This window comes from Phanerochaete carnosa, assembly GCF_000300595.1.
Source record: "Phanerochaete carnosa HHB-10118-sp unplaced genomic scaffold PHACAscaffold_1, whole genome shotgun sequence".
NCBI lineage: Eukaryota > Fungi > Basidiomycota > Agaricomycetes > Polyporales > Phanerochaetaceae > Phanerochaete > Phanerochaete carnosa.
This window is the reverse complement of record NW_006767628.1, coordinates 166,573-179,985: the sequence shown is the minus strand read 5'-3', so window position 1 is coordinate 179,985 and position 13,413 is coordinate 166,573. Positions and strand designations below refer to the sequence as shown.

General features: G+C 54.2%; 3 protein-coding genes across 3 annotated transcripts; 1 reads left to right on the top strand and 2 right to left on the bottom strand.

Annotated features, from left to right (window-relative positions):
• The first annotated feature begins 3,547 nt into the window (after nt 1-3,547).
• Nucleotides 3,548-4,385, top strand: PHACADRAFT_246057 (uncharacterized protein). The gene has a single exon (XM_007389619.1). The coding sequence runs from the start codon at nt 3,735-3,737 to the stop codon at nt 3,939-3,941; it is 207 nt and encodes a 68-aa protein (XP_007389681.1). The 5' UTR covers nt 3,548-3,734; the 3' UTR covers nt 3,942-4,385.
• A 1,355-nt stretch (nt 4,386-5,740) lies between these two features.
• On the bottom strand, nt 5,741-6,346 carry PHACADRAFT_189335 (uncharacterized protein; the record flags this gene model as incomplete). Its single annotated transcript, XM_007389618.1, has 3 exons — nt 5,741-6,154; nt 6,215-6,247; nt 6,299-6,346. 3 exons carry the CDS (start codon nt 6,344-6,346, stop codon nt 5,741-5,743), a joined length of 495 nt encoding a protein of 164 aa, XP_007389680.1.
• Nucleotides 6,347-7,151: 805 nt separating this feature from the next.
• On the bottom strand, nt 7,152-7,421 carry PHACADRAFT_84901 (uncharacterized protein; the record flags this gene model as incomplete). The annotated part of the gene is made up of 1 exon (XM_007389617.1): nt 7,152-7,421. A coding segment is annotated over one exon (270 nt), but the record flags the coding sequence as incomplete, so codon positions are not given.
• Between the last annotated feature and the right edge of the window lie 5,992 nt (nt 7,422-13,413).

The following is a 13,413-nucleotide window of genomic DNA, read 5'->3' as shown; positions in this document are numbered from 1 at the left end:
AGTTGAGGTAGTGAAGGACAAGGCCAAGAGCACCAACTGCATCAAGTGAGCAGCGGCCTAGCCTGGGTGCGCCAGTACTGGAGACATCATTGCGCGGAATTGTTTCCATTCATCGGCAAATCCACTCTCCATGATATAATCGAAGAATTTCCGCATTGCGGCTCAGCGCTCAGCGCTCGACGTTCAACATCAACCGCACCTGACAGATGCTGTGTGCCCGGCGATTGCTTGATTAACTCCACTCCATTTGGTGTCTACCCAGCTACTTTCGGCATTGGGAATGTGCTGTAAAACCGATTAAGCTAGCGTGATGCAGGCGTGGTCGCGACGCAGGCTGAGGATGGTAGTAACGGGCCACGAAAAGCGTCAGGTCAAAGCCCCTGATTACGTACACGGGCTTTGTGGCGCCTACGGGCTGTTTCTCTCCGACCACGACCACCCACACATTGCTTCCGCAGTCAAGCTGGGCATTAACCCGGCGCTGTTGAACTGGCATCTTCTTCCGCTCCAGGTCCTGTTGCGCCTTTTGCCCCCTGCTCGAGCGCGCGCCGTGTGGCCCGGCTCAGCACGAGGCGCTGGCTGCCTTTGACGGCCGTGACTCAATCTCTACCACACACGAAGCACCCAACAACGTTCATCAAGATGCTGTAGGGTGTCCTGCCATCTCTACCTGAGGCTGGAACACCAGGGGCAAAGGTGTCGTTTTCATTGCGCGTACCAATACTCTCCACGCCCAGCTGGTTTGATGGAGCAGCCGAGCAGGCTCAGCTTTTTGTTCTGCTCAACATCAACTCCTATATCGGACTGTGTAGCGCGAAGCCGACCTGGTCCGTGACCGTCATCATCGCCGCGGGATCAGCGACGTTGATGTAGGATACCAAGGCATAATTGGGTTTCAGGACATGAATAGATGTGCGTTTTGCTCGCCTCCTGCAGGTGCATTTGCTGTTCTCATCTCGGTTTTGTTGCGCAGACTCGCGGATCCACCCGGCAAAAGCCCCAGCTGACATGTACAAAGATGCTCACGCTCGCCGCCCAGCATGCATTGCCCACCGGTGGGTAAAGATTGCACAGCGATGGCAAGAAACGACCCTATGGGTGCTAAGAGGCCGCGAGCTCTCATCAGTCATGGCGGCAGGCGGACTAGCTGGACGCGTTCTGACAGAGGGCGGCTGAGATCGATATATGAGCAAGATGAGCTCGGCTGGGTGCAGGCGATAGTACGGGGGCTCTTGGCGATGGGCAGGATGGGAGGTGGGAGCGTGATTGCGAGCGGGTAGTTCAGAGTGTAGAGGTGTGCTTACTATTCAAACTCGTGCGTACTCCGTTACTGATATCATCAGACGACACAGCTCACCCAAGCTACTGCCTATGCAGACAGCCGTGCTGAAGGAGCGCGCTCCAAATCATGCAGAGCTGAAGGTCCCGCAGGCTTGGCGATAGTCCAGCACGATGTTTGTTAACTCAGGTCCTCTCTCCCTTGTTCCAGATCAGCTTGTTCACGCACCTCGACGCGTTACATCCCTGTCTCCCAGTTAAGCAGCCCACGTGCATGCACAAGCATCGAACTGGAGACAGCACCCGCACAATGGCCTCGACTTCAGCCAGGATTCGCTCCCACTCAACTTCGAGCGGCCCCTGGTCGGGCACATCCGCACGCTTGACAGGCGTGCACCGCTCTTGCGGCCAACTCTATCCATCTGGTCTGCTGCAGACCCACCAAAGGTTGTGGCGCCAGAGAGATACTTAACGGCCTTGTGAGCATCGGTTACATGCTGCGCAACGTACGGCAACATGCATGGCCACAGGCTACACCACCTGTTCGTTACGCGGCACGTGCCACAGAATTGCAGACGGCCAGATCAACGTCAGATCCTGCGTCATGGTCAACGGCAAGAGCAAGCCCCCCCTGATTGTAATCGTCGGCCACGGGGTGCGTACTGGCATTTGTGTCTTCTAGTCCAACAGCAAGCTTAACTCAACGTGCTTTTTTTTAGAACGCAACGTCGACGACGCGTGCGTGCCAATCTGCAAGCTGCTTGGCGAGGCTGCCAGCGCGGCAGTCCCACCCATGTTGCCAATGGACCCTGATGTAAGTTGCATTTGGCACAGTTCATCGAAAATTTGCCTGATGTGGACGTTTATGCAGAGTAGGGAGGTTGAAAGTGATTTATGTTGGCTGAGACCGGTAACGAAAAACCGTTCTGGTTGGCACAACGCCCTGTATTTGGTGCAAGCGACTACCATCGTGGCATTCGGGAGGTCATTCCTGTATGTAAGAGCTTAGGGCGTTGAAATCTGGAAGCCTAGTCACACAATGCTGGAAATCTCTTGTAGGACCGTCTGTTTGTAGACCCTTTCTCGCTGGTGGGCTGGCCTGTGGCGCAGGAGCGGCCTAATATAACCCTAACCCAATCTGATTCAATTTGGCGCCAAAAGCTCGGCAAAAAGCGACAGGCGTGTTTGCGCTCGAGCGTGTCGAGCTCTACGCGATTTCCTCCTCGAGGCCGGCGTACTAGACACCGCCGTCGCTGCCAGACTCTCTCAGTTGTTGTCCGGCTCCGCAGCGCACCGATGGATCACGCCAGCGGCGCACCTGACCAATCCGTCCAGGGCCCGCCCGTCTAATAAATTGGTTCATAATGCCCGCTCAGTCCTAGTATTGGCTGTTCAAATGGGGTGACTGCCTCGCTCAGCCTCGCGCGTCGCCGTTCAAAATTTTGCCGCCGCCGTCTCGAGCCTGGTGCGCACTGCCAATTCCGGTTTGCGGCTGCACGTATCCTCAGGATCCGCGCCGCTCCACGCGAAAGCCTCAGCTCAATGAGCTCGATGTCCTGCGAAAATGGAAACATCACGAATACTGTGCTGCTCGCTCGACCGACCATCTACACCGCCCAGCACAGCACAGGCATCACAAATGGATCCTGAGAGATGTCTCGCACCACCCAAGCAGACGGGGTAGCTGATGCGCAGAGGAGACGATGTGTCAGATGTGCAGGCAGCGAACGGTTTTTGGGATATTGGTGCGTCTCCGTGTATCGGTACTCTCGTGAAGCCGCTAACGTTATCAGCTTTTTGTGTGCCAGCTTACAGCCCAAATGAACCCACTAAGCACAACAGTCTCGATATCTGCGCTTCGGCATACACAATCCTCATCTCGGCGGCGCCGAATGCGAGCTGCACAAGTGACAGTACCTATGTCAGCACAGTTTGGACGCCTGCGGTACGCGCATGCGCTGTCGCTGAAGTTTGTGACGGGCTACCGGAGCAGTGAGGAAGGAGGCGACAAGGTACAACGCATGCGCCCCTGTCTAGGTGCACATGATTTTCTCTCGGAACGGCAAGCTGTACTAACTGCCCGCAGAGTAAAGATGGCATTTATACATTTCACGAACTTGCGTTACAAACGGACTTCGTAGGACTAGACCAAGCAAGCAGATCTGAGCAGGTGCGTGGAGTAGCAACAGATCTCCGACCCGTGCTAAAGTACAGATAGCTGCTAGTTTGGCTCTAAGCGCCGCCCCAGCTGCGTCTGATTATGTCTCCCGCTCATAGAGGGCCTTTGCCGCCACATATTTATCTGGAATATCTCGATGGTGCCACCACGATGCAGTTGAATAGCTCACGGGAATACATGTCTCTTCCGGGCTCTCGTGGGTCTTGCAAGCTCCTCAGAAACTTCCTGCGCCCATGTCCCGTCCGTTAGCAACGCACCGTAGAGTGCACCAGTGAGGATGGCGACACCTACAAGGCTCGCGGTGGTGTTGGTAAGGATGCACGCAAGAAGCGAAGGAAGAACGTCCCACCATCGCCATCTTTTCCAGCGATTCTTCGTCAACCTGCGGTGCTGCTTCGCCTCCGGTACCCCAACCATCTCTTCCACTGCCTCCGCAGCATTCACCTACACCCTCCCAGCAACTTCTACCGCACAACTCCCCTAATTTCCCCTCCTAGCAAAGATTTGCAGCCGTCTCCGATTTCTCATGAGTCTACCAGCAGGCACCGTTATATTATAGCCAGGTCATCCCATTGGATGTCTCGCGCGGACAGGACGCCTTCCTTCGTGCGGCGAATACCCAGCAGGACGGCTGTTCGCGACACGTACTCGACGTAGTCCGCTCAGGACGATTTGCTTGTGGCAGGCGCGTGGTGGCCGGACCTTTCTCAGCCACTCCCGCCGTCGTCCCCTGTGCTTCCACCGCGGGCGCTCACAAGTGCTAGCATGAATATCAGCCCAGCATACAAAGCCATAGACCCTGCTCTTGGCATGGACCCTCAGGCATTCGCTCGGGGCAGGATGGGCGCCGTCGATCCGCCGCTGCTTGGCACGCCTTTGGCACCGCCACGCGCACGCTCGCTGACTACAACATCAATGCCTCCTCCGGCTCCGTATTCGACGCGCCTCGCTGCTGCGAACTACGAGCTGGCTCTAAACGGGTCGGAGCCAGGTTCAAAGCCGAAAGCGCGCCAGAGCCCAGCCGCGACGGGTAGGAGAGGAAAAGCAAAGGACAAGGATCGCACCGCGGTCATTGGATATCGCGCGCACGCGCTATGCAAGGTGAAAGTTGCGAGTCATGCTCATACTGGACCACGTAGGGCCTCGATCATTACCGGGGGAGAAAACTGTTAGCGCGAGCCATGGAAGTCGCATTTAATCGGGCGGACGGTTTTTCTACACCATAGCCAGGAACGCGGAACGCTTCTTCGGCAGAAGATGAAGACGGCGAGTCTGCCAACGCGAGCGAGGTGCGTTCCCCATCATTTGCCTGCCATAAGTGCAAGGCTCATTCGTGTTAATAGTTATCCGGAAGTCGAGTTCGATGTATACATGATCTTTTTCAAATGCTCGAAATATCAAGATCTTAGACTGCACCCACCAGTACCAAAAGTTTACAGAGGGACATGTCTTTAGTCGCGGCTAGAGAGCTGGCTGACCACACCGTCTGCATATTATGCCGAGTCGCTCCGGAAGCGGAGAGCTGAAGTCGCAGTGGCCAAAGTAAAGGACGGAGTAAATTAATATCAGCACCTTCTCTCTATCTCGACTGTTGCCGATACGTCTCTCTCTATCTCGTACTCTGCAAATCCCCGCTGCTCCACCCCCATTATCGTCAGCACCAGCCTGCTTTCAATCCTAAGCCAGCGAAGAAGTCCCCCGCGCCCAAACAGCGCGAGCCTGATCCCGCGGCGAAGACGGCGCCCCCCCCAGGGTGCAGTATGGGGCAGACCGTGTTCGTTTCCGTAAGTGCGATCAGACCCCCTCCCTGGCGTACGTCTGTCTCAACACTGTACGTTGACAATACAAGCCCACCCAGATGCGTCGCTGGTTGCGCTCATTATCTATGTACCGTGGCGGGAACAAAAGAGCTGCGACGGACAAAAACGGATGGATACAAGCTGTACGGACAAGTATGAAATTCGGTGCCGTAGCATTGCTACGGGCGTCGGCCGCAAGGCTTTAAATTATCTAGATACGGAGTCGTGCAGTTCACAGCAATAAATAGCTGGTGTGATACCAAGGAGAATACGGACAGCAAAGACAAGATTGGGTCAGATATTAGATATGGGAACTGGAGCACGATACGAGAAGAAACGACTGACCGCTTCTACGCTGGCATCGGGCAGTATAAGTCAACGATTCACTGGTGGTCATGGACTCACGGCATGGCCGTACATTAGAACTTGCTTGAAGCACATCAACGTTAAGCTATTTTTATGGAGCGCAGAGCGGAATACCCACCTAGTGTGCAACCATAGAAGATCCGATCATCATCGCGCGCGGAGGAGCAGACGACCTGAAGTCGTCTCCTTCAATCTCCCGTCCGGTGTATCGCGGCACCGAAACAATACTGGCTTGTGTCGGTTCTTCTCGGCGCGTATTCGACGGGCCCGCCTGACCTTCGAGACCCTCATCGAGTCCGCCCTGCGGCTGCCTTGCCTCACACTGACTGTCGTCACTGTCTTCTTCGGCTCCCAGTGGCTCTGATGAACCATGGTCCAGAGACTCGCCAATATTCCCGAGGAAATCGGAGGGTACCCTGAAGTTGACAGAGAAGCGCGAAAAGTGTCGGGCGTCCGAGTTATTTTCACTGGCCTGAGCGGTGGGGTTAAGCTGACGGAGATTGAGGATGAAGCGTTGGATCAACAACGGAGGCTACAAATGGCAAAGCCTGGTCAATAATTACCCCTAATGTCCAGGCTTATGGAATGTTACCATGTACTGGACAAAGCCGGCCGCATAGGTGCCCTGTTGGCATATCATCAAAGAATTTTTAGAAAGATACCTTCAAATGCTTACTTCATCTGCGAAATCGTTTGAGTATGTTGTAAGCTCTAGAATGCTCATGCCTAGAAGCGCACTCAGAATTCATATGTTAGACAGATTCGTTGGAGGGCTGCATGATGTGATGGCTTACAGGAAATATAGGGTGCCTAGACCGGTATATCATGAGTTGCATCATATGTAGGGAAGTAAAAGAGGGCAAATTACATACCATCTCTGAGTAACACAGCAGTAATAGAAGTCGTGAGGTTGAGTCGTCGCATCTCGCGCCAGTGTGTGAATGACTTGACCCATGTCAACACAAGGACAATAATGTCAGCTGCAATTAGACTGCATCTTGTGATGATAAGCACTACATGTATGTTCATAAATTATGAGGCAGTAAGGCTAGAAAGTAGAGTGTGGCGGACATACACCTAGACAATGCAGTTAGTGCACAGCCAAGCGGTTGACATAGTACTAAGGTGTGACATACTCCGTGTTCAGCTTCTGCGATACGTTGGTGGAGTTGAGGCATCCAACGCCGAGCTGCGGACTATCTACGAACGTGTATGAGGTGCGTACCCAGTTGAACTGGATCCAAGTTGGTAAAAATTACTATATATGCGAAGGAAGGATGACTCACAACATTGGTTCCAACTGGGACTGTTCCAAGTGTGAGTACAATTACAGCGAATACATATCTCATCCTTGAGCGGGCCTGCCAAAGTGCGTACACGCGCAGGGTGGAGAATACTACTCAAATAGTCAATCTATCTTCATGCAGCTTGAGTATGACAGTGGATGCGCTCAGTGCTCACCCGAAATAAGCACTGTACCCATCAAGTACACAACCACAGCCAGTGCATAAGTCGGTTTACACCTTGTATCAAATACAGTGGTATATTAGAGACAATTTCTCCGGGAAATATAGTGTACGCCTGTAGAACGGCATCATTAAGCCAGTCTCAGGCCATTCTCGAATGTCTACATACTCACACCAAACTTGTGCATAGGATGGTACAATGTTCACAAGTGGGCCCAGGACCATAACCCACCGGAAGGCCAGTAACAGCAGTGAGGTGGCCGTGAACTTTCTTCTCCACACTGCCACAACTTCTTGGTCCAGTAATATCAGGTATTCAAAGACTGCAAGGCCTGAGAAATTAAAATGTAAGTTATTCAGCAAAGTACCACCGCAGCTTGGCAATGATGTAACGTACACAGTAGCGAATAAGACACATAGTCATCTGTCAGGCTAGACACATAGGTTGTGCATCAGCGGTTGAGTATGTGTGACTCAGGTAGAGGGAACCTGTACTATTGTTGTGCTTCCTGATTCAGGACTTGATTTGACTGGGACATGTTGGCTGTGGAGTACGAAAACTTTGTCTGGCCCGCGCAGCAAGTCAGACTCACACATAGGCTATATATATTGTGGCGCATGCAGTGCTGCGAGGCAGCCGGACATCAGGGAACCCTCAGGGTGTTGGAGGCGTCTTGGATTAGATGTCATGCCTTAGTCTGCCTTAGGCGTTGTTGGGACCTGTCTTGGAGATGCTACCCAACATTATCAAGGCACCGAAGGCATGTCGGTCCGATCCCAAGACGCACAAGCGACGTCAAGACGTTTGGACAGTTTCCTGATGCATGGCCTACACATTGAGCGCTCTGAGCAAAATGGTCTCAGACAATCAGACAGAACATCATAGAGGCGGTGGATGTTGCAACAAGATCTGGACATAGACATCAGGGAAAACCCCCAAATATATGATTTAGCGCTAATTAGGGCGAATATAGTCTAATGCACGAGTAAAGCATCTCAGTGATCTAAATAATTGAATTACTACTCGAACTCATGCGTGCTCCGTTACTGATATCACCAGAAGGCACAGCCCACGAGCGCGCTTTAAGATTTAGACTCCTGCACGCGGGCTGAAGGCTCCGTGGGCCTGACGATGGTCCAGTGCTGCGCGATGTTTGTTAACCCAGGTTCCCTCCCCCTCGTCCCAGGTCAGCCCGTCCGTGCACCCCGACGTGTACATCCCAATCTCAGAGTCAAACAGCTCGCGTACATGTACAAGTGCTAGATTGAGGGCAGCGCCTGCACAGCAACCTCGACCTCAGCCAATATTCGCTCCCGCCCAACTTCGAGTGGCCACTGGTCGGGCACGTCCACACGCTCGACAGGCGCGCACCACTCCCGCGGTCAACTCCATCCATCTGGTCTGCTGCTGACACACCAAAGGTTGTAGCGCCAGAGAGATGCTTGACGGCCTCGTGAGCACCTGGTACACACTGCACAACGTACGGCAACACGCACGGCCAAGGCTTCTGCCACCTGTTGGTTACGCGCCGCGGCGGGTACTACATCGACAATGGCGCTACAGGATCGTCGATGGCAAGAGCGAGCTCCCCGTGGACGTCGTCGTCGGCCACAGAGTGCGTACTGGCACTTTTACCTTCTGGCCCAGCAGCGAGCCTAACTCAAACGTGTTTCTAGGACGCTGCTTCGACGACGCGCGTGTGCCGATCTGCAAGCTGCTCGGCGAGGCCGCTAGCGCGGCGGCCCTACCCACGTTGGGCCCTGGTGTGAGCTGCATTTGGTGCAATTGATCGAAATTTTGACTGATATGGACGTTTGTGCAGAGTGAGGAGGTCGGGACTTGATCTATGTTGGTTGAGCTCGGTAGCAAAAGACCATCATGGCTGGCGCAAAGCGCTGTATTTGACGCAAGTGACCACCATCGTGGCATTCGGGGATCGGGAGACCATTCCTGTATGTAAGAGCTCGGGACTTTAATATATGGAAGCCTGGTCACACAACGCTGGTAATCCCTCGTAAGACTGTCCAGTTGTAGACCCTTTCTCACTGGTGGGCTTGCTTGGGCGTTCTTCTGGTGTGGGAGCGGCTTGATGTGACCCTAACCCCACCTCATTTACTTAGGCGCCAATAATCCTTTGGCAGAAGGCTATAAGCGCTCTATGGCGTCGAGCTCTACGCGATTATCTGCTCCTCGAAGCCAGCGCGCTCGACGCCGCCTTCGCTACCAGATGCTCTCAGATTATTGTCCAGCTCTTTGACGCAGTGACGGGTCACGCCAGTGACACGCCTGACCAGTCCGTCAGAGGCCCCGCCCCTCGAATAAATTGGTTCAAAATGCCCGCCCAGTCCTAGTCTTGGGTGTCCAACCGGGATGACTGTCTCTCTCGGCCATGCTCGTAACTTTTTAATTCTTTACAGCAACTGCCCTTGACGCTGCTGCCATCTCGGGCCCCGTACGCGCCGTTCTATGTGAAAATTCCGGCTCAATTCTCTACAGCAGACTCGATGTTCTGCGAAAACGAAAAATACACAAATACTCACCTGTGTTACTCGCATCGCCGCAGCCGCCTGCACCACTCAACTCAGCACAGATGTCACAAACGGACTCTGAGAGCAGTCTCGCATCACCCAAGCAGACGAGGCAGTTTATACACGGAGATGATGCGTCAGATGTGCGGGCATGGAACGGTCTCCAGGACGCTGCAAAGTCCATCTTGGTGCGTCTACGCTATAATGCGCAGCAGGTAAGTACCACGCCGTAATAAATATGAGAACGGTTGAGGGCGTACTGTGATTAAGATGTTCTCACGGCCGAAGGAGACGCCAGAGTCGACATTGATACATTGATGCTCAAATCGTTGGATGTCGGCTCGTAACAGAACCTCTCCAGAATAGCAGCTGCAAAATATCGCTCAGTTCCGTTGTTAACATGAAATGAATTATTGTCTCACCGTTATCGTCCAGAGTGTAGTTCACTTGGATGCACGTAATCTCTTCCAAGGCCTCGACGTCGACGCCATTCAGAGGAGCGGCCTGGCTGGAAGCCAGTAGTGCAACGTCGCGTTTGATTACATTGGATACGTTCTCTGGGCCGTTGACGGTTGGGAAGCCGATGGCGTCTGGGATGCGTCGCCGGAGTCGTTGACGATTGAGCTTGCGGCAAGAAGTGTCCCAGCCTGCGAGGGCTAGCGGATGAGTGTCGCGTAGAACAGACTGAGCCGGAGCCATGAACGTACCTATACTGCGGGTTTCGTGATCCCAGGCCCTACGAGATGGGCAGCGCGTGGGCTGTACAGAGAGGTTCGTTCGCACGATCCCGGGAACAGCCGATATTCAGCTTCGTGGCGTCCCGCCTGATGCGCCGCCAATGTTGCGCTTGCGTTCTGCCGCATCGGGCAAAGGGCCGACGCCAAGCTCCCCTAGGCCCAAGTCCACCGTCTTTTCCACAATGCCATCCATCTTCGCGCTCCAATATGCGCTGATAAAAAAGAGGTCACCAGAACATCGACGACGCAAACGCGCTTGTTCCCGTACACCTCACGTAAGACCAGTCTGGACCTCGATGAAGCCTTCGTCACTGAAGGTCAGCATCATGCGTCACATGGAATTGTGGGGAAAGATCCACTTCAACACACGCTACATCATCACAGAGGTATCTGTCGGGCGGCCATTCGAGACGTATGAAGGCGCGCATCGTCGTATCTGCCGAGCACGATATCAACGCGTGAAGTCGACATCCGAAGAGAGAGCACGCACCCGCGGCGATGTCAACAACATCAAATTCCAGCTCAGTTTCCTCTCTGAAGCGTACTCCGATGTGTGAGATGTTCAACGTCGATACGAGACTCCATCATGGTCTTTCTTTTCATCGGTGACCTGGCAGGCGCAGCGGTCTGTGTAGCAATGAGACGAAACACGGGGGTTGGATACAACCACGAAGCGCACGCATGTCATCTTGCGCGAAAGATATGCCAGGACGCGCCGAGGTCTTCAACGTGCGATTTCCCGCTTTCGCTAGTCCGTCAGGCGTCTCTCTGCGGCCCGACCTTCACATCAGCACCCACATGCATGCAACCGAGTCAGACCGAGTTCCCCGCTGGCCAACACTGCGCACAACCGAGAGTGCGTACTCCGCGACAAGCTTCGCAAGAGGGATAGGAAGCGCGGGCTTGGCGCGTTTGACGTCGTCCTTTGATGTGCAGACTCCCACTATTCGAAGTGAATGAATGGCAAAGAGACAACCTGAGTTCATAGACATGATGACTGTGTGCGGAGACTGGTGCATCGTGACATCTGCAGTGCACATGGGCGAGATGGAGAAAAGAGAGGCCTCAGGCGAACTGATGCCGAGGCTCGCATAGTGGAACGCTGCGTTGCGCGCTGCAGCGCCCGTTAGGCTGGGCAACTTGTAATGAAAGGGGAAACACACCAAAAGAGCGAGCTCCGATGACAACAGCCTTCTTGCTGACGTGCGGCACCGCAGAGCAGAAATTCACAGAGTGTACAACCGTGCCGAAGAGGTCGTCCTGGCTCAGTCAGAGTCAGCGTAGGTATTTGGGAGTTGCGAGAAGAGCTGAGACGACAGATTTGCCCCGCGAATGTCGTGCGTTTCAACGGCCAGCCCGCTGCGGCGACAAGCCTTGCAGATAAGAGGCACTGCGAGCTGCCGGACTTCTGGAGGGCGCCATCCTGCTTCTGTGTGTCGCTGCTGCGACGTATAAACGCGGCAGATGCTGAGGCCGAGACCGTTGATGCCGAACACATCAGCATAGAGCTGAAGCCAATTTGCAGACTTCGAAGAGGTCAGCGTGTGGGCTGCGATAACGTCCTGGACCGGATATTCATTGTCTTTCGCAGGCATAAAGACAGACCAGATAGAGTGAGGTCCAGATTCACGAACGAGTCTGCGGAGAATCGGTGTGCGCAGGACTGTTTGACGGGGGGTAGTATGGCAAACGGCTCTGCCCCAGCCATAACCATTAACACAGCGCCAGACAATGTGGCAGCAAACGTACATGTGCGCCCAAACAAGCTTAGCTTCTCATACCTCTTCTTCCGGTAATCGCCTGCCAGCTCGTCTGCCGCGAGATGTGACGCGCTCGGCGCGTCCAACCCCGCCGCGACCGCCTTTAGTCTCCCCGTGTTCTCGAGATACGCGATCTTCCAGTGCAGAGTCGCAGAAACCCTTCTGGGTGGACTCGTTGTGCCCGCACGCAATGAACTTCGGTGCACCTCTCGAGGAGTCGGGGTGCCGTGACGCACTAGGGCAGCGCCGGCAAATATCCCGCCCTGACATAGCTCTTCTGGGCCTCCGCGGTGAGGCTGAGAGGATCGGCGGCGCCCATGGCGCACTGGAGAGCTGGACTGACAGTCTCAGCTGGGAGGACAGAGTGGACGGGTTACATGAGAGCGTGCAGCAGGTGACTGCTCTCTCAAAGCCACCGTCAGGTCGCAAGGAGCGCGTGTAAGTGACTTACAAATGAAATTTGACCGACGTAAGAGCAGCTATGATCGTGGAAGATATTAGTAAGTAAAGTGTGTTATCGGGCGCTAATATATCAATAGCACGGTAATTAGCCACGGGCGAATAATCCTCGCGTCCGCCTTCAAGCTTACGCGCTCCCTCCCTTATCCAACGGGTCATGTATACGCACAACGTCTTTCAGAATACCCTTGCGAGACGCATTTCCTTTTACTCCCATCATTACCTGAACAGCACAGGATCCACTAGCCTCGTCGCCCGGCCACAACTCCCGTAGCAGCAGCTTACTGCAGCGCGGTCCAACTGCCAAGTAATCATCATCGAGAAAGCCTCTCCATCACGATCTAACAAGTGAGCGTTGCGATCTGCGACATGTCGAGGTCCGCCTGGAGGTCCGCAGAGCTGCGCCGAGACGAGTCTTGCATCTTGTGTCGTATTTCTCTCGGTGCGTGCTTGTCTCTAGTTCCGCTCGTACGTTCTCAACATGTACAGCAGATATCGTCTCATGCGTACACTAATGACCTCAAACACCCTTCAGTCCTTCGCACGCAATCTCGCGAAGCACGTTTCGATGATTATTTCCCTCAGGCGAATCGAGTCGCCTTGCGTGAAAACTTCAACACTCCGCTAGCGAGTTGATACACACAATATCTTCCACGTCTTCCTTCCCTTCATTCTCCTCAGCACTCTTAATGTCCGATGCCCTAGGCCTGACGCAGCTGTCAAGCGTTTTGAAGCAGAAGTCGTCGTTCGCGCTTGGATCAAATCTGCTCGCGGCACGTCACGTCTCAGGACGTAAACGCATTGACCGACGACGCGCTCTATGCCGACCGGTGGGAGCAC